This window comes from Ixodes scapularis, unplaced genomic scaffold, assembly GCF_016920785.2.
Source record: "Ixodes scapularis isolate PalLabHiFi unplaced genomic scaffold, ASM1692078v2 PGA_scaffold8__174_contigs__length_109621045, whole genome shotgun sequence".
In the NCBI taxonomy this organism is placed as follows: domain Eukaryota; kingdom Metazoa; phylum Arthropoda; class Arachnida; order Ixodida; family Ixodidae; genus Ixodes; species Ixodes scapularis.
In genome coordinates, this window is record NW_024609883.1 from 97,397,186 (window position 1) to 97,422,881 (window position 25,696).

Consider the following 25,696-nt stretch of genomic DNA (forward strand, 5'->3'; position numbering starts at 1 on the left):
CTGCCTAGATCTGGCGTTAGCACTGCTGAAGTGGAAAGGAAGAAGAACGTTCGGGTCAGGCCTTCGGCGCTGAGGAAGCCGCGATAACTCCGACAGCGTTGCATGGAAAAGTCGACAGAGTTTCCTAACCGGACTACGCGAGAGAGCATGACAACGACGAAGCGAAAGGATGACGAAGCGAGAGGGCATTCGCATCACCTCTCTGAACCAGTTGACGCAGTGAAACGCAGACGCCACCACGACTTGACGGTGTTCCGTGCTCAGGCTGTGGAAAGAATCGCAGACGCTCGATGCGGGCATCCGCACGGGGCATCCCAGGAGAGCGTCGATGCCTTCCAGGGTTTCCCCGTTGAGCATTTGCTCGGTGATACGAAGCAAACGGAACAGCGGGCTCAGCGTCAGCAGGGAGATGTGCCTGCAGGCGTCGGCATCCAGAAATGTTCACAATGCTTGTTGCAGAAGAACCGCTCAATAAAATAGCAAAGTCAATTAAAAAAAAATTAAAAAATCTTAATTGAACCAGTGTTTAACCGTGCTACACCACTACAAAATTTAAACCAAACTCAATCTTATGGATAAAGTCAGAAGACACAGTGTGTACAGTGGAAGGATACACATATTTTTCTAAGTATAATTATTATTTAATAATAATAAATAATTAGTGGGATGTAAGCCAACTCAATCTAGTGGCTGTAATAATGTTTTCTTGTGACGCTCTTTCGTAATGTTACACTTATTTCAAGGAAGGCATCTCTATACCACTCTGTTACAAATACCATTAAAGCAGAGAGTCTTTGCTTTCCTTCTTCTACAAGGCAAATATTCAAGAAGGTTGATGGAAGCTGACAATGCCGACAAGTATTCAAAGGACTGACATATTGTAAGATACTGATGGAGTAAAACTTAACTTTTTTTGTAGCTTAAGTTTTACCATACTAAGAGGGAAAATATGGAAAAACCAATGCCCCAACTGTATCCTGAGGCGTCGAAGACTAACAAGAAAGGACAAATTCAGAGACAGAAAAACTTTTAAACCAAACAATGACACTGCAAACAAGGTATCGCGAATGACCGCACCAATTCACAGTAACTTTCAACGAAAAAAAAAAGACAACCAAGACACTTATTTCAACAACTGTTTTTCATGCATCGCCGAAAGAAATAAGAGTAATTTTTTGTAGTGTTGCACGAATGTTTGATTAGTACTCTATTTGATATTCACTTCGAGGTGAACTGCGACATTCATGCTTTTCGAAGTGCTGTTTGCGGCAAGTTGGCCCCATTGATTGCGCTTCTCACCAAGCACCTGTGCAGGGTGATAAGCGTGGCGGGGTTAACTCACTCCAATCATGCAAGAGTATATCCTAAACAGCGATGTCTTGTCAGCTTGCATTCATCATTCTTGGTTGTTTTTTGTGGTGAAATTTGAAGTAGAAGAAAGAGTATTTGCATATAGCAAGCAGATTTATGCATCCCTTCGATTAAAATAGCTGCAACAAAATCTGTCGTTTACATGCCACAGTTTCTATAATTACATTACAATGAACTGAGCTTAGAAGTGGATAAGTGGAAGGTTAGAAACAAGCTTGTGGTTGTTCCCCCAAGCTGGACGGTGCGAAGGTGGAGGGACGAAACAAAGGAAGGAGGGAACGTGAGTTGCTGGAGGCAGCGAAAATACGTGATTGTGACAAAGACGTTTGCATAAGCGTCGCATCGGTGTATATGCAGCAGAAAGAGTACCATTTCATTAACACTATCTATCTTGACAATATTAACGCGGCGTTTTTTCTATTCTCTTCTCGTTCGGATTGTGCGGCGGGGTGATGTAGCTGTTTTGCTGACTTTTGGAACAGGCGGTGGGCGGTATGATTGTGCGGATTTGGCGCTACGCCCTGTCTCTGTTGAACGAGACTAAGCGCGTGCATGGCGATAGCAAAGTTGGAAGCTTTCAATAAAGTTTAGTTGCCAGTTAGCGTTTGTCCTGTGTGCTTCTTCGTCTTTTTGTCCCGTCTCTTTTGCGCTATTTTTAATATGAATAAAAACAAGCCTCACAAGTTCAGCTGAATTTTTGTTTAAGCGTGGTGCACGGTAGTGAAAGACCTCAAGAAATTATTCTATATTCAGTTCGCAAATATTCGGCCAAAATTGCTAGTATTCGCTTAAAATCGCTTCGAACTCAAAGTGTACTATTGGCACGTGACTAGTAATTTGATTAAAACACGGTCGCTCACTTTCGTTTTCCCTTGACTTCGTTTTTCTCCTTCAGCAGGAGGGGACACAGATTCAGCGCAATGGCGCCGTCTGGCAGATCGTCCAGGCTGAAGAGCAGTTCTTGCTGGAACGGCTCCCTTTAGAGACAGGAACAGCACGATGAACTTCGGAAGTAATGCTCGGCGCAGCGCTGCGACCAGCGAAAAGGTGAGCCGCGATCGGAAGTGCGACAAAACTCACCTCGGTTCCTTTTCGCCCCGCGTGACGTCGACGACGTAGTCGTCCTGGAAGTCTGTTATGATGGTGTCTCCAATCCATGTCTGAAAAACAAATGGGGAAAAATGCATTAATGCTTATAGAGACAGCTCAAATGAGTACTGACACTGCACCTCTGACATATGTCGTACTTAGTTCACCATTCCCTCCAATCGGGTACGCTACTTGAGTATGTACTTTAGCTTTTAGACGTTAGTGCATTTTGAACTGGGGCAGCTAAAAGCCTACAGACTTTCCAATCTGCGTAATTAAAAGCTCCAATACACTAACCAGACTTTGCAAGTCACTTGAACTCAAACTTTGGGAAATATGCGTCATCATCTCAAAGGAAAGCATTAAGGGGGGACACTAACTAGAAAAAAAAACATTTCTGCAAAAAAAGTTGATTTTGAAAAATGCCATATTTACATCCACCAACATCTAGAGAGTATTCACAAGAAGTTTTATGTTTACACAGAATAGTTATTTTTTTTATAAATTATTTTTGGTCCACCGATGCTAAAGAAAGGGTAGAGGTTTGAGCACTTTGAACGCATTTTTCTAAGTTCATCTGTTTGGCGGCAAATCCCGTCTTAATAAAACTATTGTTCCACTGTGAAACTATAGAGACTTAATACTTGCAGCTTATATGCCAAAGTTTTAAAGAGCCGATTACTATGAGCTTAGATTTTGCAATTTCATGTTCCTTTTTTATGAAAAATTATAATTTGCAAAACTTGGCAAATGTGACAAAAATTTTCATACTTTTTTTTTCTATCTGAAAAATGCATATGTTCTGAAATTTCCTTTCATGGTAACTGGCAACAGGTATTCCAGTATGCATTCCACCAGAAAAATATGTGGTTATTAACACCATTTCTCAACGATAGATTCATTGAACAGATTCCATGCAAAGCTACGTTCTGGGGGTATTGTGCCTACTAAATTGGTTCACAGGGCTGAAACTTTGCGTGCCCTCCTTTTATATGGCTACAAACACCACCTGCAATTATCACGCCGATTGAGTGAGCAGTATAAAAGTTGACATTCCCAGGTAGTGTCCCTCCCTAATAGATTCCCATAGCTGCAGTGTGCTACAACTGTCGAATGAGAAAGCAATCATCCTCCCAGAAGCCGGCATTCCCACGCAATTCTCTTACAAGGATTTGCAGAATGTGATGACGTAGTACATATAAAGAGCTCATTAGGAGGAGCAATAAGGAGCATAAAACAAGCGATTCGGTCAACACACCTCGATGCGGCTGTCAAGCCCACCGCGGATGACGATCCGACTGAGCTCGTCGTAGAAGAGGGCAAGGGCGCGCGGAGACGACGACGTGGAAGAGCGAACCAGCTCAAGAAGTTCGATTGCCTCTTTCACCGTTTCGGGGGGAGTCGTCGCGGATGATACTGATGCTGATTGGTCGAGGCTGTCCTCTGGCCTGCGAGGTGTGCCAGTCAATACAAGTCCACATACAGAAAACGGATGCACAGATGGATGAATGGATGTTAACGGCCATACCCCTTATAACGGACGGTAGCTTGACCCACCTAACCTAAAAACTAAAACATTAATTTTTTTTTTTTTTTCTCCCTGCATTTTTTTAAATTATTATCAGTGCGGGATATCCCCAAGACAACCTTTGGGGGATGGGACAAGGAAACTAGAAACACTCAGATTCCCACCTTCTCCGCTCCCCCCCGTCTGGGGAAACTCCGATTTTTCTCTGGTCAAACCTTGTCGGCATAACACCAACATCAAACCCACTGGGAGACAGGGTTGAGGCTTTGGCCCACATGGGAAGGGGTCCTGATGTTCCTCTGTCCTGCCTGTCCCCCGGCTCTGCTAGTTAGTTGTACTCTGTTCAATTTTCCCTACATAATTTCCACCAACCTTCTAACCTCCTCTTAGTAGTGATTGTCATCCTTTTCTGCTCTGTTCTTCCATCCTTGCTAGCAAAACCCAGCAGCCCCAGAAATTTAAGTGTCATGCTCGTATGACTAGCAGTATGAAAACAAGAATGATTCTCGTATCACTAGCAATATGACCAATTATCATTGCCATGACACCGATGCTGACTGGTACAGTGTCTTCTGTCGTGTGAAGCGTATAAGTCAGTACAAGACCACAAGCGGGAAGAGGAAAATTGGTGTAATTCTCGCATCACTAACAGCACGAGAACAGGAATGATTCTTGAGTCGCTAGTGGTATGACCAATGATCATTCCTATAAAACAATAAGGGGAATGACAGTGAATGAGATTGATTAAAGGTTAAACTGTCACATCACTCACTTGGATGCTGCCATGGCCTTGACTGTCATCAGGGCTCCGACAACACCTATCCTTTTTGACCTGAAAAAGAGTGACTTGGCGTCAATTCTCACAAAAGAGCCACAACCGTGTGAGCACAATCTGGAAAGAGCTGTATACAACCACAAAAATATCAAATGCATATCAAATTGGAATATCTAGAACTCAATTAATCCTTAAATTATTAGGGCAAATTGGCCGTTATTGACATGGTATACGGGTGATTTTTTTTAAGCTTTACAGATTTGTTTAAAAAAAGCGGTGAAAGCTACACTTATGCAGTTTGTAACTGCGAGTTACATGGCCACAGGGACACAGTATAGGAGACTTAATCGTAACGATCAGTCGGCTAATTAAGTAAAATTTGTTAATTAACTTTTTAATTAGTCAAAATATAATATTGTTCCAATTAAAAACTTGCTAAGCTTCATTGAAAACCACTAAATCAACTCTTTTTAGAATAATATAATTCAGAGGCAGCATTTTATGGCGTTCCGTAAAAACGCTTTATTTGGATGCGTTTCTTGGTTTCGGTTTCTTATTGGAGTGCATCTATGTGCCCACGGTCCTGCCCCCCCAGTGGCTAAGACGCGCAACACACGTGCACCCTACTTCTCTCCATCCTGCGAGAAAAGCGAGGGGGATGGCCTCGTGCCGCGACCACCGGGGAGCAGGATTGCGGGCACAAAGGTGCGCTCCGATAAAAAATCAAAACCTAGAAACGTGTCTAAATCAAGCATTTTTGCAGAACGCCGTAAAATGCTGCCCCTGTCATATCTTCCTAAAGGGTTGATTTACTGGTTTTCGATGATGCTTAGCAAGTCTTTAATTTAACCATATGTATATTTTCACTAACTTAATTGTTAATTACCAAATTATACTTAATTAGTTGACTGATCATTATGATTAGCCCCCTATACAATGTCCCCCTGGCCACATAACTCATCTATACATACCGCATAAGTGTAGCTTTCACGTCTTTTTTTTAAACAAATCTGTAAAGCTTAAAAAAAAAACCTTGTACAAAATGTCTATATACATATGCTGCAAGTAGGTAGCAAACATCACAGGGAAAAGTCAACAGGAGAAGGTGTACAATAAATTCAAGCTCACTTGGGACAGAACCGGGTCAGCATTTTACGTATCATCATGTGCAGTTCATCCTGAAATGAAATTAGGAGTAATGTTTGCCATCAAGGAAGTTCACAGTCAATAAATGTGATATTCCATTGGCAATGTAACTCAAATATAACTCCAATAACTCTTAGGACCCGTAGGCATTACAGAAAGGAGTGGGTTAGTTATACAAGAATACAATGCTAACAAGGCAACAACACATTAATGTCAATAAACAAGGCAAGAAATGCATCAATACAAAAATAAACAAAGCAAAAAAAAGTATAAGCATTGCTAAAGAACATAATATAAAAAAAAATAGTAATAGCAGTTTAAGGCCCGTTCACACTCTTGCAACCGAGTACCACCGAGAGAGACCAGACCGGTTTTTAAGCCTGTTGCAATCTCTTAGGACCAGCTCCGCGCTGCAGCGCATCCGGTCCTAAGAAGTCGCAAAAGGCTTAAAAACCAGTCTGGTCTCTCTCGGTCTTGCTCAATCGCAAGAGTGGGAACGGCGCTTTAAAAGCAGTGCCGTCAGGTATTAAAACTATTGATGCCGGAAGGTGATTCCAATCAATGGATGTCTGGGGAAGAAAAGAAGCATTGAAAATAGAGGTGCTACAATGAGGGATGCCTAATTTTAGTTGGTCATCTATGCGCGATGATATGTAACATGGTTCTGAAAATAATGTTCTATGAGCTGCCGGGTTAGAGTGATGAATCTTGTGAAATAAACAAGATATTTTTCTGCGAGAAGAAAGACTAGACAAGAGAGAGATGCTTTCATAGAGGTGACGCTGGCTTTGCGATGACATCCCCTTCAATGCATTCGTCATAAGCCCCCCTCCAACAGCAACCCTAAAATATCATCACTAATGATTTCTAAAGGCTAAACAGAAACGAGCAGGACTTAAACTGATAAAATTGTATTTTCGTTCTCCACTTTCAAATGTAGCATAATTGAAGCAAATCAAGTAAAACACTAAAGTGTCAGAACAAGATTAAAGTAGAAGTGGTTTAATAATTTATTTAACATCCTTACAGTGCTACTAAAGTGTAAAACACACAAGAAAGTGTTAAGGGGGGACATTGGCTAGAGATTTAACTTCTGAACTACTCAAGTGATCAGAATGAAATTTGCAGGGGAGATTTATTGTCAGATGTAGGTGTACTGTGCAAACTTTCAGCTCTCTAGGACAAATTTACATACCCTCATGAGAAGATGTTTCACTCTTCGTTAAAAAATCTATGATATGCAAATGAAGCTATTAAGCACCATTCTGACTGCTTGAATATAAGAGGGGGGGGGGGGGGGGGGGGGGGCTTAAGGGCTATCTAGTTTTCATAACTAAAATGTTAATATTTCAGGAAGAGTGATTACCTTAAAATATGAGATGCATATCTGTCCTAAGTCAATTTTTGAAAACATAGTTTTTTTTCTCAACGAGGACCTTAACTTAAAACAAAATAAAGTAGGTAGCCCGATTCCCCAGTAAATGTCAGTTCAGAAACATCTTGATCGTGGTGCGTATCAGAATACTTTTACCTTAGAACAAAAAATTCCTTCGTATGAAATTTGCAGCAAAAGGTGGAACTGAGAAAATTGCATTCAAACATTGAACTCCTTCACTTTGTTACTGCCTCACAGTGTGTTCAAAATATTTCATATCAATGCAACTATTTGGCATAAGGTTATCAAATTTTGTGTAAGGGTGTATAATTGGTTTCTAAAACCGAAAACCTCAAAATTGAAAAGTAAACTTTTTGTCAAAAGAAATTTTAAATTTAGGCCCATGTCCCTCCTTAAGTTTGTTCTGCATCCAGAGCCTTCTTCAAGGTCAAACTCGAGCCCGAGACCGAAACATAGTTTCAAATCAACCAGCTATACGACATGTAACAACCACCAGCTGTGAGCTTACACTCTTCGTTATTGCTTAAAATTATCTCCCACCCGACCACACGAATTGCAACTGTGACTTGGCACATTCACATCCCCATCCCCTGCAAAGTTTCCACAAATTGAAAGTTTAATTCAAGCTAGAGTTTGGACAATAAAAAGGCATATGAGGCTGAGTCCTACCTGAAACATGGCACCTTGTTGGCCACCCTGGTAGGCAATGAGCGCAATCACTAAGAAGAGCGTTCGAATCTGGCACAGGGACAGGTTGCGCAGAAAATCCAGCATCCCCTGCATTACAAATGCCCACCATCATGCGACACTACGGGACACAAACGCTTCAAGTACACTATCAATTATGTGTTCACTCATCTGAATCCTTCTGCATCTGTAACGGCAATCTTAATAACAACTCATTTTCTCGAGATCTAAAAGTAAAGAACGTACAAATAGCATAAGACAAGCTGGACAGCATATAACACTTCTTTGCAATGTCACAAAAAAAAAAAAAAGATCAATTAAAATTTTAATTATATTTACAATCAAAACACAACCAATTAGATTGTGAGATCACTAGACACTGAAAATCGTAGGACGATCACTTCCAAGATAATATTAGCCATTCTTATTACCCAATCAATGCGACACGTCGTCTCATTAGCTTTGCCGGCACTGGATCAATACTGAAGTAAAGAAAAACATTTCGGGACATGCCTTGAAGAAAGCGCCAAAAGGTGCCATTAGCACAGTATGCCGGTGGGCAAGGTCGACGAGGCAGTCGAGCGCGGCGTTCATCTGCGCTTGCACCCCGCTTCCGACATGAGTCACCAGGTTCACCACGGCCTCCTGAAAGCAAGTCAAAACGTCGCCCCGAATGTCGTAGACCCCGCCTACCTTCCGTCGCCGACCGAACACCTTTCAGCGATCACACGACTTCAGCCTCGTGAGGTGACCTAAGCATTTCACCGAAAGCTAGTTCCGCACAAATTAAAACCCCCTTTAGCAAAGCCTTGCTTTAAAATCTTACTCATGGTAGGTTCCCATCATAACGACGCGCGACGACATGCGACAGTACGGGAAACGAAACAATGTTTGGTGCAGGTGAGTCTTGTAAAGTATAATTTTACTCTGGAGCGAAACTGAATATGTCTGATAATATGGGGAACTCAGAGAGAGGAGCCTCGAAAAGGGTTCCTCGAGGTTGAGAAGTTTCGGAACCCCTGCTCTAAAGTGTGGCCGACTTAATGGCTCTATACGTAGGACTACGTTCTGTTTCCCTAACGTTTCCGCATACCTGTCGGGTGCTTCCCTCGAAGCAGACAAACATGTGCTGGTAGAGATGAGCACCAAACTTGAGCACCTGGGGCTCGGGACTCCAGAGGAGCACTTGGGCCAGGTGCAGCACGGTGGAACTGTACGACGTCACCACCTGCCGCCACCGCGCCGACAAGTTCACGCCTCCGAGCCGAACGCACAAATTACGAATTCACAAGTGGATGGACTAGTTGGTACGAACCGGACGTGCGCACGAAATGACAAGTGAGACAGAAATACTACGTAACACTTCAGAGCCCCCATGATGTCACTAGGTAGTTCCAAGTTCTTCGGTAATGAAGACTGAATATGCGAGTGGGCTCTCAGAAATAACTCTGAGGGACCGGGCAAGACTGTTCCGCTTAGCGGAATCAGTGACTCCTTCGCTGTTGGGAGAAGGTGGGGGGAGAGGGGGGTAGCAATTTTGTTTGATCTGTTAAAGAAAATTCTGGTGATTATCCCCCGGCCTGGTCGTAGTTACAAAAATGCTCTGGCTTAGAAGGGGAGGAATCATATTTTTAAGCTAGGTGGCGTAAGCTACCGCCCATTATAAAGAGTAGAGCAATTCATCCATCCAGTTACCAGAAATTAGAGTTATCAGAAGACAAGCAAGTTTCATTGATGGAGACTCTATTGTAGTTTGCTTCATCATACAAAATGGTGCAGGCAAACCTGCAAGTCAAACGGGCAGTGTAAAAAAAATGACACGGCATTTGTCGTCCCTTTGTGTGACCGTTATTGGCTATAAAGACGACAGGGCCAGTAAGGCAGTGCCGAAAATGTGACAACATGACGTTCGTCGTCTTTCTGTACGACCATTATTGCCGGCTCACTCAATCAAGCGCACAGAATGCGCTGCAAACTTGTGCTTTCAGTCTCTCATAATATGTGCGTACAGCCGCCGACCGATTTTTCGGACACGGAGGGGATCCCGAAATTGTCCGAATGATCAAGCGGTCCAAAAAACCGATTTCAGGCAAGATATCAAATTTCCGTGCATATTCCGTTGCGTATTAGCCACTTTCCAGTTGCTTGATGTCAATTTTAAGTTCTCTTGCAACTTCCGCTAATATTGTTCACTTTTCATTTGTTTGTTGATCTGTTTGATCACGGTGCTGCGCTTTGTCAGCACCTTTGTTGGTGCCATTTGGAACTATTTAGAGACAACCTTTAGTCCATTAAGCTTGCTTCAATACTAAGCTTATCCGCAAAAAAACCTTCGCACTCAAAGACCACAAGAACGGAAGACGGCTGCTCTTCTCGCGGTCACACTCGAAAAACACGGACCACGAGAAGAACTGCAAGGACCATACAAATGGGCAGACGGCGGCCATGTTGGCTATAGTGGAACCGGAAAACCGGACTATAGCCTCAACCCAGCTTGTTCATTGCATAGGACATGGTATGGAGGTTATAGGGCAAAATCAAAACAACCAAAATGGCAGCGACTAAGCTCACGGCAGCTGTTTTGTAGCTATAAATTGGGGAAAGCACGCAAATGACGTCCAAAATATTGAGCAATAAGCTTTATGGCATAAGAAATTTCGTTCAATGTTATACATTAACTCTATGGGGTGAGTAACAGTTCGGCCGAAAACGTCCAAATAATCAAACAGCACCTCAACTTCGAGTCTGGACGCGTCACCTGAGCATGAGTGGCGAAGGTGGCATCGAGCAAAGCCGGCGTGAACTGCCCGCAGCGAACCTTCCCTCGAAGCAGGGCCTCGACTGTCTTCGGTTTCGGCGATACATTGTGCAGCAGCAGGAGGAAGAGCAGGTCCAGGGGCTGCGAGCAGAAAACCGCAGATGTCGTCATTTGCAACCTTTTCGCAGCACACTGTGTGCCTTGCTCCACTTCTTCAACTGCTTTACAAGGAGGGCAGTCAAATCTAGGTAAGCAAGTTTACTAGGTACCGTACCGAAAAACCCGGAGTTGTGGAAACAAATAAGGGGACGACCGCAGTAGCGTCTAAATTCTGTCCCTTTTATTTTCTTCTCCCGTCTATATGATTTTCCAGTATATATTTATCAGCAACTCACTCCTGTGCCATTTCTTATTTCAGCGTACTATATTACAGTAGACTCATTAATCAAAACTCCAGAAAGCCACAACTTCTGTTTGAATTATCTGAAATTCATTTAAATAAGATGCAAGATAAAATTAGGACTTGCCATATGAATGGCTACACATACAAAGCCGATATTTGACGATTTGCTCTACACAGGCCTACTAGTCATAAGCAGGTATGCACACATAAAACATCACTAAAATGTATGACATAGGTTTGTTCATCCCTCAAAAATGTTGTCTTTTGTGAACTGTTTAAACAACACATGAAACCTCAAAACAAAATTAAGCTCGTTCATCTAGCCAAAACAAAAAGCTGCCGATAGTGGAATATTAAGCAGAGGACACACGAGTGAGAAAAACAAGCATTGCGCAACAATTTTCATAGCAAATTGCGCAGACGCTATGACGTGGACCTATGCCACGCCACCACGTCACAGCCTCGGCGCAAGGTGATATGGAAACTGCCGCGTGGCGCCCGTTTTCATTGCTCACGTGTCCCCTGCTTTAGCCCCGTTGAGTGCGCTTCTCGCAGAGCACCGGTGCACTGCAGAGAAACAACACCCGCCGAAGCGAGCTCCGCGGGTATTGCTGCTCCACAGTACACCGGTGCTCGTAAAGAAGCGCACTCAACGGGGCCACAAGAACAAGTATGACTTGCACGAAAACGCCGTTCGAATTAAGCGGCTTATAAATACACTAAAAACGTAGCGGGACCACCCAAATTTAGAAATTTGTTTGAATTAACCAGATGTATGAAATATCAGGGTTTTAATTACTGCGAGCCTACTGCAACTGACAAGGTGAGAATGGTAAGGAGCTTCCGTAGTCCCACGTCCAATGCAGGCTCTCCACCTTTGAAAGTGCTTCGGCGTCTCGTGGATTTTGAGCGCGTGCTCAGGGTAAAAAGCATGTCGGAAGTGACAAAGCACGTGCTGGAGAACGGGCGTTAGAAAAACATGTCCTACCGTTCTGACTGTCAGTACCTATAGGTAAGTTGCTTTATTATGCTGGGATGATTGAAGGCAAAAGTAACCTTATTGACGATTATCGTAAATAGGATACTATCGTACGAGAAAGAAAAAATTGGTTAATTTGAAAGACAGAGGGTACACATCTTCCGAATTGTCTAGGCTGTCAGCCTCAATTATGTTGCATCAGCTCTTACAAAGCAAACCAACTGTCTATTTTAGCAAACCCACAAAGAAACAGTTCACAACAAACTCAAACAGCTGCCTACTCAGGCACCATCTCAGGATCACCGGACAGCTTAGAAAATTGATCTCTCACCTTGTGGTCTGCTGCCACCTTGACGCGCTCCACGGCCTGAAATTCGGAAAGATTAACTCCATTTCGAGAAAGGGTGACTTTAGAGAAAGAAACATGGTCGGGCAGCTGAAGCTGTAATATTGCTTACGTTTGCGGCTACCTCACCTTAGCCCAGGCGTCCCCCAGAAACAGCTGTAGCTGAACCGCATTCTTGATCTCGGTCATGGTCAGGAGTTCGTAGTCGTTTTCCATGCTGCACTCCGAAAAACCCAATTGTGAACATCCATTGCAATCAGATTTCCTGGCAAACATAGGTTTATTTGGAATCATAGAGAAATTACGCAAGGATGGCAAATCGGGTCGGCCATAGTTAGGCTTCCATATTTTCAGTATATCTTGAAAAATGCCCGAAAAATAACCCCCAAACCGGTTCTATCAAAATAAAAAAATAAAAAATAAAAAACTTAATACGCTGAATTGGAGCTATAATTCACCAAAACAATACCCTATCTTCACAGGGAAGAAATGCAGTTTTACCCTATGCTGATACGGAATACAAGTTAGCCCCCCCCTGCCCTCAAGTTAAGAGTGGGAGAGGGGGAAATAGAAAGGCTAGCGAGGATTTTTACCGTTTGACAAATGTTTTGCAGGTCAGCCTTTAAAAAACCAAACCCCTTCTTTAGTTTCCTTCCCCGGTAATGGGAACATTTTCAAGTATTAACACAAAACATTCTTTGGCTAGGTGTTCGGAATTTCTTGAAGTCCAGATAAAAGTGATTGGTTCATGGGTGGGAGAGGAGGAGTGAGGTCCTCGACGCTGACTGGTCAACTGGGAGGTCATGTGACCAGAAGGGTGGGCGAGGAGGAGCTCCACCATCTGTGCGCACTGAGGGAGAGAAGCTAGAGAATGTGGAAGGCTGTGGAAGATCGCCAGATTTATCAGCCCGATCAGCGGTAGTATGGCTTCATTCTAGGAACAACCATCAAGTGCACACATGGTATACGTCAAAAAGATATCTGATAAAGAGCGCCATGAACGTAGGCGCCTGGCGTCTGGAAACTCGGAGTATCGCTAAACATTTGTGATGCTGAAAAGCTTCACGTATGCAACACAATTGCCTAGCAATTTGCCATGAATTTTTAGTCTATGCACATGTTCCCTGGAGGTTGGTGAGTTCCACTTGTCCTGTTTTCTTCAGCACAAGTCTCGAAAAACACAGATCTTTTTTTGTCCAACACGGAGAACTTACGTAGGAAAACAATGAATCGGTGGGAAAAAACAAACCACGAAAAAAAACACCCCACCGAATTCAAAGCGAATCAAACCGCGAAAACCCGGAAACCCATCTATAGCATATGGCTAAACATTGTAGACCAATGTGGCAGATGCACGTTCGGGCGCGAACGTTAGGGCAGAATTTACCGAGCGACCCCTCTCCCATCCCCAGAGTTTGGTAGGCCCACGGCACCATTGTGAAGAAACTTTACTCTACCAACAAACCTGAAGGTCTTCTGGGTTGAAGAAAGTGCGGCCGGAAGGATGGTTCGGAAGTCCAGGTTGGCTCGGAGCTGAGACACAACCTGCGGCAGGAGGGCAACTTAATTATTCCCTCTTTGTTGCAAACACTTATAAACGCTCTATTGGCATTGTTACTTATTTCTTTTCCTTATTATAAACAGTTGATATACACTCTATCGGCATTGTTAGGTTTTAAAATATTATTAACTTTTTCGCAAAGAAAGGTAACCCCGTCCCCCACCCAAAACAGACGGTGCTCTTATCCCCACCTGCAGTGCCTCCTGAGAGGACACGCTGCTGAGGACGAACCGGACGATCATGGGCAGTTGGGAGAGCTCGGCTGACTTCAAGGTCCCCATCACGGTGCTCCGAATCTGGTGAAGGACCGCAGAAGATGCTTAATGATCCCTCCATCGTTATCTTTTCACGCGAGTTTAGTAGACTGAACACCCCAACAGCAAAGGACAAGCACCGCTCAAGAGAGAGAGCCCACCTCAGACACCATGTCGGCATCAACGTTGAGGTTACTCAGAGTCTCCAGAATGGTCAAGCTCAGTTCCTTGTCCTCCGTAAGCAGCGTTCTGAAAGAGACGTTTGTATTCGTTCGAGCCTTTGTACATTTTCGTTAAAAAAATTGAGCAGTTCCTTCGGGTCATTCGAGAAAAAAGTGTAGTGAACGGCTTCTGTGCGGAGCGCAAGTTTGTCTGCTTCTCGCACAGGGGTTGTGCCGACCTCAAAACGCCGAGCTGTGATTGGCTCCCATTGGAAGGATAGTGGGTAGACTTCGAAGCAGCTAGCATATCCTTCCAATCAGAGCCAATCGGTGCTCGGCATTCTGACGTCCCTGCAACCCCCGCGCAAGAAGCAGACGAACTTGCGCTCAGCGCTGATATTGACAAGATGAGTTGCTTTCCATCCTACTTTGCATGCTCAAGGCTCACAAGATGCCAAGGCGTAGGAAGCTTGCGCTGAAGGCGGCAGAGCTGAAGAACCTCCCTGCTGCTTTCATCCCGTTGCTGACAGGCTGTAACATGTCGCAATGCTTTGTGACTAAGCACAAAGCCCTCTGCTCTCCTCCCGAGTTGTGTTGAGCGTCAAGGAAGGTACACGAGCACAATGCTAAACTGCCTAGGGTGGAATGAGCACTTGAGGGAACAAACACGGTGCTTGTTAATCCTATGAAATTCATACCTTCATCAACACTGCATACAGTTCCTGGTTGAACCTGTATAGGCATTAATGTCTGGTGTGTCCGCCGCGTCGACCAAGCACCCAACGCAAGCTTGCGTGACGATTTGACAGCCGACTGTTCCACTGAACTTCAACTAGCCTTCGATGCGATCCAAGCCAACGTGGGCGACTCACCCCAGTTTAAGCGCAGCATTGACATGCTCCGAGTCCTCGAGGATGTCTGGCAACGCCGACACCACGTCCTTGCGAACATGCAAGGGGACGACCGGAAGCACTTCGAAGACCTTGTCTGCAAACTCCTGCACATTGCCCAGAATTAATAAGAGCACAAACATAACAGGTTTGGATACGCCAGGACCGCAGCACAAGACTGAAAACACCGATCGGACATGCATGAGATCTTTTGTTCGCTCCTCTTATTTACATTCCAGTATTTACAGATACAATGCTATATAACCCAATTCCAGATTCTCTAATTAACATAAACTAGATAAACTTTAACTTTAACCCCCCCCGCCCCCAAAAAAATATTTATGGATTTTTTTTTTTTTTTTTTTTTTTTTTTTCATCACAAAAAAATATGCATTACTGAATGCTCATTTTCGAACCAGATGCCAAATTTTCCGAACTAATTGTTATCTCATTCAAAAGTTATAAGCGATTTTCTAAGATTTTCAATGGGAAAATGGTGGCCGAAGGAGCTCTGGAATACATGGAGCTGAATTTCATTTCCCGAAAACGGAAAGCGATTTACAGAAAATCGCACAACATTTGAATGAAATAACGGCTAGTTCTGACATTTTGGCATCCGGCTCAAATCGCTGGCGCTAGGTTTGGGTTGAGAACGAGCGTTCGGTGTTGCATAATTTATTTTTGGGGTGAAAAAAAAAAAATACTAAAAGTTTTTAGGGGGACACACTGTAGATAGTGCCACTCTGCTCGGCCGACCGCTTTGACACAAAGGTATGCATCGCATATTTTCGAGTATTAATGAATACTAAGTTCCTAACAAGTCTTAGATGTGGAGTAAAGCTCACCTTGGTACCAACCAAGCCGTCGAGCCACCTGAACTGGTTCAGAACTTGGACGTGGTAAGTGTTGTCAGGCGTGCTAGAATATTTCGGGGCGAGCATTAATATTAACGCGCCACCAAGCCATTGCAACGGAGATAAGTCACCACGATGGCCCAAATAAACTTTAGATGCGAGATCCGGAGGTTTTGACACACGTGCCGCAAAAAGACTACAGCCCGGTAGGCTCTCACTCACTCGTCTGTAACAACAGTCTCAACCATTTTCTCCAGGAGGTACTCGCTGAGCTTCCGCTGCAAATCAACGAAGACAAGTGTGAACGGCGTAAAGCCCCATGGGAAACCAATTTCTTGTACGACTAAAACGTTGATTACTATGTCTCGCTCGTGCAACCGGAGTGCATACAATTCATCCACGTGGCTCATTCGCACGAATGAGCCGCACCACGTGGTCGTACCATTCCGCATAGTGCGATTCGTTTCATGCGATTTATTTATACTAGATGTTTACGATCTCAGTAAAACGGCGAGGCAAAGACCAACCTGAAGTGGCGGAACTCGAAGCAAGAGGCGGAAGATGCTGTCCTGCCGCACCATTCTTCCGCTGTAAACACAATGATTCGGCAGCTTTTTGAAATATCATTGGCAATTCACAGACAGGTCAACCATCGCAGCAGATGGCATTCCAACTATAAAAGTTGCTTAACCAAGTCTGCTAACGTCGGTACGCTGGCAAATGACTCTTCAAACGTGAGTACTCACCCACTGCCAGTCAGGTTGGTAGGAGTGAGTGCAAGCTTCATTCTGTATAAGGAAAAGACGAAAGCGAAGGTCGGGATCATTCGACAGAACAGGAAGTCGAGAGCAGCAGGCGATTAAATCGAAGTGTGACAGTTTGCCTAAAAGCGAAGGGGAGCTTTCTCAGTCAGGCACAAAAGAAACTTTCTGAAATGCCGATATTTAGTGAAGCTTCAAATGACCACCATGTGGTGCTGTCATATGGTGCATGTCGAACGCAAATTTTGGTGGCATGGAGAACTGTAGCATGCTTTTATGAGGTATATTTATTTATTGAAGACACACTGATCTGTGGGATCAAAATTATAGAGGCACTGACAGGGTATTTATGCTCAGTAGTGTTGACGATTGGGCTAGTTGTTCATTCATATTAGCGGAAAACAAACAGCGCAAGGACAAGGACAGAGTAGAAGGCGGTAGACACACACAGCGCTGTGTGTGTCTACCGCCTTCTACTCTGTCCTTGTCCTTGTGCTGTTTGTTTTCCGCTAATATTTATGCTCGCCAAAGTTTTTATTCGTACCTGACATACGAGAGCCCAATTACCCACAAGACAATTCGCGGCTCGAAATTCTTTTTTTTTTTTTTTCTAGCCGAAAATCTTGATTAAGAATTGGCAGGTTTGAGTCGCGCTCACTTTCTTCTTCATGGTCACGTGCCGTTTTCTATGGTTTAGACACAACCACCAAGGATAATCAAAGTCGTGGGTCATCAAAGGCACACACTCAATACTAAAAAAATAGACAGGAAATATGATACCCATTTTTTGTGGCTTTTAAAAAATTGCAAATATGTTAATTGAAAAAAAAAAAAGAAAAAAAAGTTGCACAGTTACGTGATTTTTGGTATCTTTCTTGTCCTCTATATTTCTTCTTCCTCCCCAGTCTGGTCTTGGTTTCGGTTTCGAGCAGTTGTGTTTTTTTACTTTATTAAAAATATATGTTACGCTGTAGCAATATATAGATTGGGTCGTTTTCTGACACCATAATAGATCACCTGGCGAAAAATAAAATAAAAATTTGGGGGGTGTCAATGTCCCTTTGTCTGCAAGCGTCCAACCGAGGATATTTTTCTCTAATATTTTCCGAGACAAGGTACTACGCAAAGTGGCAACCCCGGCCTCACACCCCGGGGTCACTCTTTTCAAGAGGCCTCAACCAACATTTTTTTTTTATTAGAAACTGGGACATTCTTATTTAGTTTAGTATTAATTTCTGGACCTCCGTGTTTTCCACAAAGCGAGAGGTTGAACGACATGGATTCGCCTTTCTGGAATTACAAAGGAGCAAACCCCGAGACAGAAGTTTTCTGAACAAAACTTTCCACATGCCATCGGTGTTATTACAAGACACAAACATTCCTCTACAAGCAAAAATAAAACCGACAGCCCAGTTGGAAGAGGTAGGGAGAAAATCAAAACTGAAACCTGCATGGGAGCACTCAAGGTGTTTTTTTCCTCAAGCATTGTTCAGCCAAAAATTAGTAGATAGTTAGCAATGTTAAAGGGCAACTCTAGTCGAAAACGAAACCAACAGAAATAACTGGTATCACTTTAGTGGCACGAAATATGATCACAGCCGAAAATGTAACGTCAAAGTGAGGCCTCGTACTCCACTAAAATCTATTTTAAAGATGTGACCAGTTGCTCTTTAGCGGGCGGCAAGTGGGTTAGCTTTTAGTCAAGCGACACTAGCGCAGCACCCTTGTGACGTCACGTCGCAGTGGAACTGCAGTCGATTGGTTGTATCGCATATCGCAGCACTCTTAGGACGTCATGTCGCGGCCGTTTGGCTGATGATTAGTATTGCCATCCCTCTAGCAGATAGTTTCGGTTTCGCCATAGATGCCCAAAACCAAACTTTGAGCCGTGATATTCATTAAACTACACACAATATCGACAAAAAAATTACACCTTTTAATTCCAAAACACTGCTTTAGCTGAAAACAGCTATGATCCCAAATTAAAAAAAATATTGACTGGAGTTGCCTGTTATGTAAATGTAAGGAAGAACTTTACAAACATTCATTTCCGGTGGCACTTACCTATCATCGTCTTCAAGGTAGTCCTTGATTTCGGTTATGAGGTTCTCCACAACCTGCGGTAAAACGAGAGAAACAACAAACATAAAGTATACATATTTTTAATATATAGCTCTTGCAAGGAAACATATACCTGGGGGTAGTCAGGTCGAGCTTTCATGTGTTGAATAAAGTCCTTGTTGAACTTTGTTTGATCCACAGCTTGAAAAAAATAACACAGAGTCGTAGATGAAGACAGACCATGTCAACGCACTGGTCGACGCTCTCACCAGAACAGGCTGTGTATAAGACAATGACTGGCCTCTGAAACCTGCCCAATCAGCAGCCAATCATATTGATGGCAGTTGACTAGATGACGATTTGGTTGGCCACGTGTTCTCTTTTCTTTTCCCAAACACGGCCAACAAGTTTTCTGGCCAACAAAAACTTTGTTGGATAAAGTCAACTCTAGGACAACAACAAGTTTTGTTTTTGTTTTTTTTTAGCAACAGCAACTCTGTCTTTGAATTCCTTTAACCAACTAGGCCATCAACTCGTTGCAACTTTGTGGTCCTAGCAGTAATAGTTCAAAGTGCAACGCACACATTTACGCCGCAAACAAGTAGAGAGTTCGACTTACTGAGAACGTTGGACTTTTTCCCCGAGTACAGCGTGAGCCCAGACTGCTTGGCAAGCTTGCAAAATGACAGGCCACTCTTGTATTCTTCATCTTCGTCTACGATGCTCACGGAGGTGATGGAGCGACCTTGAATAATGTTTCGTAAAAGGGCTTTTGATATATCACTTACAGACTGACGAGACTTCACAGCTGTTCCGATCTTTGGGGATTATAGCGGCCCTTTTTCGTATGCTCTCACCTTTGCGAGAACGGACTGTGATCTCGGACGTGTGTTCTTCGAAGAAAAGTGGCCCGTCACTCGGCCGCTTTGAACCCCTTCCTACGAAGGAAACGTTCGCGTAAAATTTCACGCTTGTAAATCTAGTTACACGGTATTTAATCCCCTTGGAACATGTTCAACTCACCTTTAAAGTTCTTCGAAGTCTTTCGCGAGTTTCCCGCCATGGCTCACAGTGACCTCAAGCCACCTCCAGCTGAAAGACCCTTTCAAATGGCTCGCTTTATTGGCGCTCGCTTGGATGGCGGTGGCGCATAGAAGTAAAGCCCTAGAGTTGCGTTGGTTACTTCAGCCGTACGAAAACTCCGTGACGCGCGAATTGCGCCTAGTTGTGTTTGGAAGAGGAAGTGTGGCTAAGTGTTAGTCACGAGGGTTTGGTGAGTAACTTAAACAAACGCACAGGGCAATGCGTATGATTCTGCAGGTTGACCGGTGGTTATGGGAGTTCGTGGTTTAAGCTCCTTCTTCAACCTGAATCCCGATCTTTCGGAATGGAAGAATCTTCACGACACCAAGTTGGTCATCGACGGCAACAATCTGATTTACATGCTGTACTACAGCTCACATCTAGAATGTGTTTATGGCGGCGATTATGACAGGTATGGAACACGTGTTATCGCATGGATCAATGGGTTTCGATCACTGATGGCGACAGTCAAGGCGTTACGACAGTGCCATATTTTTTTGTTTAACTGCCTCTGACAAGAAGATGATTCTCTGAACATCTGAACGACATTCGCAGAACAGTATTATATATGCTTTAAATGTGTCTGAGGCTTTCTGTTGATTAAATTTCCAGGTATGCAGCGGCAATCAGAAATTATTTTGGCATCTTCAAGACTTGCAATGTCGAGGTCATCCTCGTGTTTGACGGGGGCCACGACGTCTCGGACAGGAAGCTCAAGACATGCCAACGCCGCCTCCAGGACCGCCTAACCACCGCCAAAGCCATCGCACGAACTGGAGCAGCCAACCAGAAGATATTGCCCATTCTGGCTCATGATGTACGGAGAAGTTATTTTGTCATTCCTCCCCCTCCCCTTCCCCCACCCCCCTTCCCTAAAGTAACAAGCTTAGTGCGTGCCAGAACTAACTGTTGGTAGCAGATGACACTATTTTCCTGGTATCAAAACCTGTTGCTCATGCTGCATTTTCCCAAGTTTTTACAGAGATGGTTCTAGGTAACAGATCTTCCATACTTTGTGGATAAGTCACTCAAAATAGCTAATTCGTTGCAAATGGTGTTGTATATTCAGAAGGATGTCAAGGATAAGCCTCTGCTCCAGGTCTTAACCTCCAAATAAAATAAAAAGCTTTAGCCATAATATGTATGACGACATGCTGTGTAACAATGCATGCCAGATCTAATCGCCTCTGCTTGTTGTGTGTTGGTCATCCACAACAGACATACAGGGTGCCTGCACGTGTTTTATGAACCATCTTCTCATCCCTTACAGGTCTTCAAGGATGTCGTTCGGGAGCTTGGCATTCCCGTCATGCAGTGCAGCTCCGAAGCAGACGAAGAGATAACCGCTATCGCAAACCACTTTGGATGCCCAGTTGCCAGCCAGGACAGCGACTTCTACATCTTTGACATTGCAGGGGGCTTCATCCGACTCGATTCTATCGCCAACGTTCCCTCGACAATTGCTGTTGGTGACGCGAAAGTGAGCGCTCTCTCCTGCCGGTGGTACCACATAGACCACTTACTAGCTCACTTCCCGGGCTTTGACCGCTGTCTGCTGCCCCTCTTTGCGACCCTGCTGGGTAACGACTTTGTCAACGGAAGCACATTCGAAAACTTTCTCGGCAGAATCAAGCTCCCGAAGCTGTCCAAACGGAAGTTGAAGATCAGCAAGCGACACACCAACATGATCGGGCTCCTGCACTGGTTGCAGATGGCCACAAGTGTCGAAGGCACAATCTCACAAGTGCTGGTCACGCTGAAGTCCGGAGTCCGCGACGAAGCGGAGAAGTCGATCCGCGACGCAGTGATACGCTACGGAGCCCGCAGCTCGTCGTTCGTGAGGAACCTCCAAGACGGCAGCCAGCTCGAACTGCTCAATTCGTCGGGAGTGCCATTTCCACGGTGGTTTGCGGAGCAGTTCTTTTCCGGCGTGCTGAGCCCGTACCTTCTCAACGTCGCCATTGTGCACAAGGTGTTTCATCTCACTCAGATAGACTGCTTCGAGATGCCAAGCAGCTACGCCTGTTCGCTTCCGCTGCGGAAGACACTTTATGGCCTCGTTTTGGCTGCTGAGGAAGGTTCGGATGTGGCCGTTGAGGAGTTCGACAGGGAGGGCAAAAACATGGTCAGGCGTCTCGAACGGCCATCGTACGAAGTTTCTCGTTTTGGACGTCTGCCGAAGTTACATAAAATCGAGGAGCTGGACGTTTTGACCAGGCGCAGGCTGTTTGACTGCATCTTCGAGTTCGACGCCTGCGCGCTAAAATACCCAGAGCCCTTGCACATCATGCTGGCGGTCGTCAGCTACTGGCTGCAACACGCGTGTTCGCCGACCAACGAAAACCTGCTCCGTTCGTTGCTGCTGAACACGGTTCTCCTGCGGTTACTTCCACAAGCAACCCAGTCCTCAAAGAAAGTCTGCGGCAAACCGAGGTCTACATCAGATGACCCAAATCCCATACACATTCAGGAAGTCTTACTCGGTGTGCAGGACGAGCAGATGACGCAGGTCGTCATCGACGAGACCTGCAAGAACTTCTCAAAGTTTTGGAGCCGCCCCACGCACAACCACGCGCGGCACTTTGACGCCGACCTCGTTTATTCGTGCTGCCAGCTACAGACGTGCCTGATGTTTGCGAGGTCGATCAACAGGGTGCTCCTTCGGCCGTACAGTGACGCACAGTTCCATCGGTCGTTCAACGGCACTTTCCTCTACAACTTCACCAAAGAACTGGACACGCGACCCAAGCCAGACCTCTTCATAGCCGAGTACCTCGGACGGGGTTCTCCTCTCGAAGTTGCGTTTTCGGGATTTTACAAAGAGTTCCGCAGCATTCTGCCAGACTGCTGTTTTGAGCGAAGAGCTGCGCCATCTAGGAAGAAGAAGAAGAAGAAGCGCAACGTCAGCGACAAACATACCGACGGAGAAGAGTCTGAGGAGTCGGTGGTGCTGTTGACGAATCGGTTTGCAGACCTGTGACATGGGGATGAAGCCCATTTCCACATTGTGCATACTATATACATTTTTTTAGAATGTCGTCGCAAAACACAAGGAACTATATACGACATTGGCACTTTCGGATATTTTAGTCATGCTGGTTACTGCCGAACACCATACTTTCACCGAAGTTGGTGCTGCATGTTCCTGCATTTCACCACTCTTATTTTCAGTGGTGGTTTGCCTGTTAACGACAAAACAAATGGGGGAAAGTGAGCAATTTTGTGTTTGAGCTGACTGGTCGTGCATGTGTACATAAAAACGGACGATGCCAGTTGCTTTCAGTTGCTACCGAAGCATTATAACTAATGCAATCACAATTAAATTGCATTTTTAAGAGTATGAACTGAAATTCTTTATCTGATTAGGCTGTGTATATTCAGTGTTTATTAATGTAAAAAATAGATGAATGTTTTTCGGTGTTTATTTTTTAAACACCGAAATCTTGGTTAGACGACTAAGATTTCGGTGTTTTTTAGTGTATCTTGGTTGGACGACTGCTGACGAGGCTAAAGACGCTGAATATCGTGAGAGAAAATTCATTATTCACAAGATAACACGTTTGACGAAACTTTGAAGGGCACTGAAGATTTTGAAGAGGTCTTTTTGATCTTATATTGTTTAAAATCTGTTAGTTCCCACATATACGAAGTCCTATATTGCAAAAGTGCCTATTCATCTCAAGGCAATAGAAAAACATGTGGACTCTTTTTTTCTTACAACTACATTGTGTGGACCAGTGAAAGCCCTAACACTCGGGCAAATTCTGAATGATTTTATTATAACTTGTTTTGAAGAGAGTCTCAATGGTACATTTGGATAAGACTCCTCTTCAACACGGGTGAAGCCATCGCTTGCAACTCGCCGACAAGCGCCCTTTGTCAACCACTTCACTAGGAAGAAAATTTTTCCCAAAAAGGGCCTGTTGCGATCTTTGAACACAAAGAAATGAGCTATGCACGATTGTAATTTCGGGTTTGTTGAGATGTTTAAAGCATCTAGATTGAGTTAATGAAAAAACGGTTAAAGTGCAGGCGAGCTGGTGCAAGTTATACATGATGATTGAAAACCTTAGACTGGTTTGAAAAACAGAAAATCGTGAAGTAGAAAGAAAAAGGTACAGACAACGTCTCAAAGAGTCTCGGACAACGTCTGAGACGTTGTCTGTTTTTTTTTTCTTTCTACTTCACGATTTTCTGTTTTTCAAACCACAGTCTCAGGTTTTCAATCATGTATAGATTGAGTTGTCGCCACAAAAAAGGACTATCTGAGAATCGACTTCAGTGCCCCTTTAAGGGGAGGAGTTTAGAAAAAAAGTGCTGTCTCTAGAGTGGAAACATTCAACGACCGTTGTTTTGGGGTTTAATCGGAGCGAAAATATTCAGCCACTGGTGTTTTTGGGTGTAATCGGTTCTGTATTTTTGTCACCACCTGATGTTTACCCGCTTTTTTCGGTTAAAACCAGTGAGTGCACAGCCTACCTAGAATATATTGGTTTAATTGATGCTTTACATAAATCCCTTCACCAGCCTTAAATCTTCTAGCTGAACCTGCATGAATTCAGTCCACCGAGAAGGTTTACAAAATGAGCTCCAATTATACACTCACAGTTTCAAGGATGCCTCATATTCTTGCAAGAAACTGCTTAAGTGGAAAAATGCACAAATCTGTGCAAGAATAATTTATTTTACAAACAATAGCACCCGTTGGAAAAGGAGCGCATTTGATGGGACAATAAACAATTTCATAGCTGTCAGTTGTAACAACTTTGCAAACAAGTACAAATAAGTAGAGATGCTGCAAACGTTCCAAGGTTCAAGTTCAAAAGGTTTTCAACCTTTTGAACCTCGTTAAGGTTCGAATTTGAGTAGTTTGCAACTTTAGAACCTCGCTAAAGTTCAAATTCGAAAAATTAATTATCAGGGTTTCTGAAAGTAAGTTTGAAGATTTTGAATTTCTTGATGGATCAGGTAAAAAATTTTCTTGAGTTACAAGTTTGAAAAAATCGAAGACTTCAATGCTTGTGGATGGGAATAGAATTCTGCAATTTCGAATAACATTTACATGGCTTCGTCTAACCAAATTGCAAAATGTGCCAAAAATTCAACTGAAATTGCATATTTCTATGCCAGAAATTCTCTCTTCCGATTATACTGTTTTACTTACGGTGCTACTTATTTATTGTAACTCATGAAACAAGCTTTGAACTTGGACAAGTCTTCAATAAACTCCCAAGGCGACCCGGTTAACATGTTCTTCCTACTTATTGCAAACAAGTAGTAATCCAGTCGATGCAGGCATGAAACAACAAAATATACAGCATGACGTGTGCACGTAAAGGCATCTAGGCTTCCCGAACGTTTCTAGTGGCTCTGGCTACTCTAAAAAGCAACCCGTTGCCAATGATAATGGAGCAAGTGCAGATCGAGCCGCGTGCCTGAATAGATCGAGGGAATCGGCGTTCAGAAACAACTAAAGTTATGAAGAGTGGTGTTTGAATTTGGGGGGGGGGGGGCAATTGCCCAATCATATATTTCAGAAATTTAATGGAAAGGGTGGAAAACCTTACCCGCCTCCCCATCTCCCGAAAAGTTT

At 43.9% G+C, this 25,696-nt stretch overlaps 2 protein-coding genes across 2 annotated transcripts in view; one reads left to right on the forward strand and one right to left on the reverse strand.

The window, feature by feature from the left end:
- The window catches only part of LOC115314707 (Fanconi anemia group D2 protein), a 36,648-nt gene extending 16,534 nt beyond the window's left edge, over positions 1–20,114 (reverse strand). The window contains exons 1-25 of the mRNA XM_042286887.1: positions 20,044–20,114; positions 19,878–19,958; positions 19,640–19,765; positions 19,154–19,221; positions 19,024–19,076; positions 16,945–16,986; positions 16,726–16,786; positions 16,421–16,476; positions 16,190–16,262; positions 15,327–15,451; positions 14,455–14,542; positions 14,231–14,335; positions 13,944–14,023; positions 12,608–12,695; positions 12,464–12,499; positions 10,751–10,891; positions 9,086–9,220; positions 8,505–8,637; positions 7,975–8,081; positions 5,892–5,941; positions 4,761–4,820; positions 3,719–3,908; positions 2,452–2,531; positions 2,232–2,348; positions 199–415 (exon numbers count right to left, since the gene is read on the reverse strand). Of these exons, the coding sequence (XP_042142821.1) occupies positions 199–415; positions 2,232–2,348; positions 2,452–2,531; positions 3,719–3,908; positions 4,761–4,820; positions 5,892–5,941; positions 7,975–8,081; positions 8,505–8,637; positions 9,086–9,220; positions 10,751–10,891; positions 12,464–12,499; positions 12,608–12,695; positions 13,944–14,023; positions 14,231–14,335; positions 14,455–14,542; positions 15,327–15,451; positions 16,190–16,262; positions 16,421–16,476; positions 16,726–16,786; positions 16,945–16,986; positions 19,024–19,076; positions 19,154–19,221; positions 19,640–19,765; positions 19,878–19,958; positions 20,044–20,083 (2,352 nt within the window). The 5' untranslated portion in view covers positions 20,084–20,114. The remainder of the gene's footprint in view (positions 1–198; positions 416–2,231; positions 2,349–2,451; positions 2,532–3,718; positions 3,909–4,760; positions 4,821–5,891; positions 5,942–7,974; positions 8,082–8,504; positions 8,638–9,085; positions 9,221–10,750; positions 10,892–12,463; positions 12,500–12,607; positions 12,696–13,943; positions 14,024–14,230; positions 14,336–14,454; positions 14,543–15,326; positions 15,452–16,189; positions 16,263–16,420; positions 16,477–16,725; positions 16,787–16,944; positions 16,987–19,023; positions 19,077–19,153; positions 19,222–19,639; positions 19,766–19,877; positions 19,959–20,043) is intronic.
- Positions 20,115–20,204: 90 nt separating this feature from the next.
- LOC8025108 (protein asteroid homolog 1) lies at positions 20,205–23,169 on the forward strand. Its single transcript, XM_029969039.4, has 3 exons — positions 20,205–20,515; positions 20,716–20,920; positions 21,374–23,169. Exons 1-3 carry the CDS (start codon positions 20,355–20,357, stop codon positions 23,081–23,083), a joined length of 2,076 nt encoding a protein of 691 aa, XP_029824899.3. The 5' UTR covers positions 20,205–20,354; the 3' UTR covers positions 23,084–23,169.
- The last annotated feature ends 2,527 nt before the right edge of the window (positions 23,170–25,696 follow it).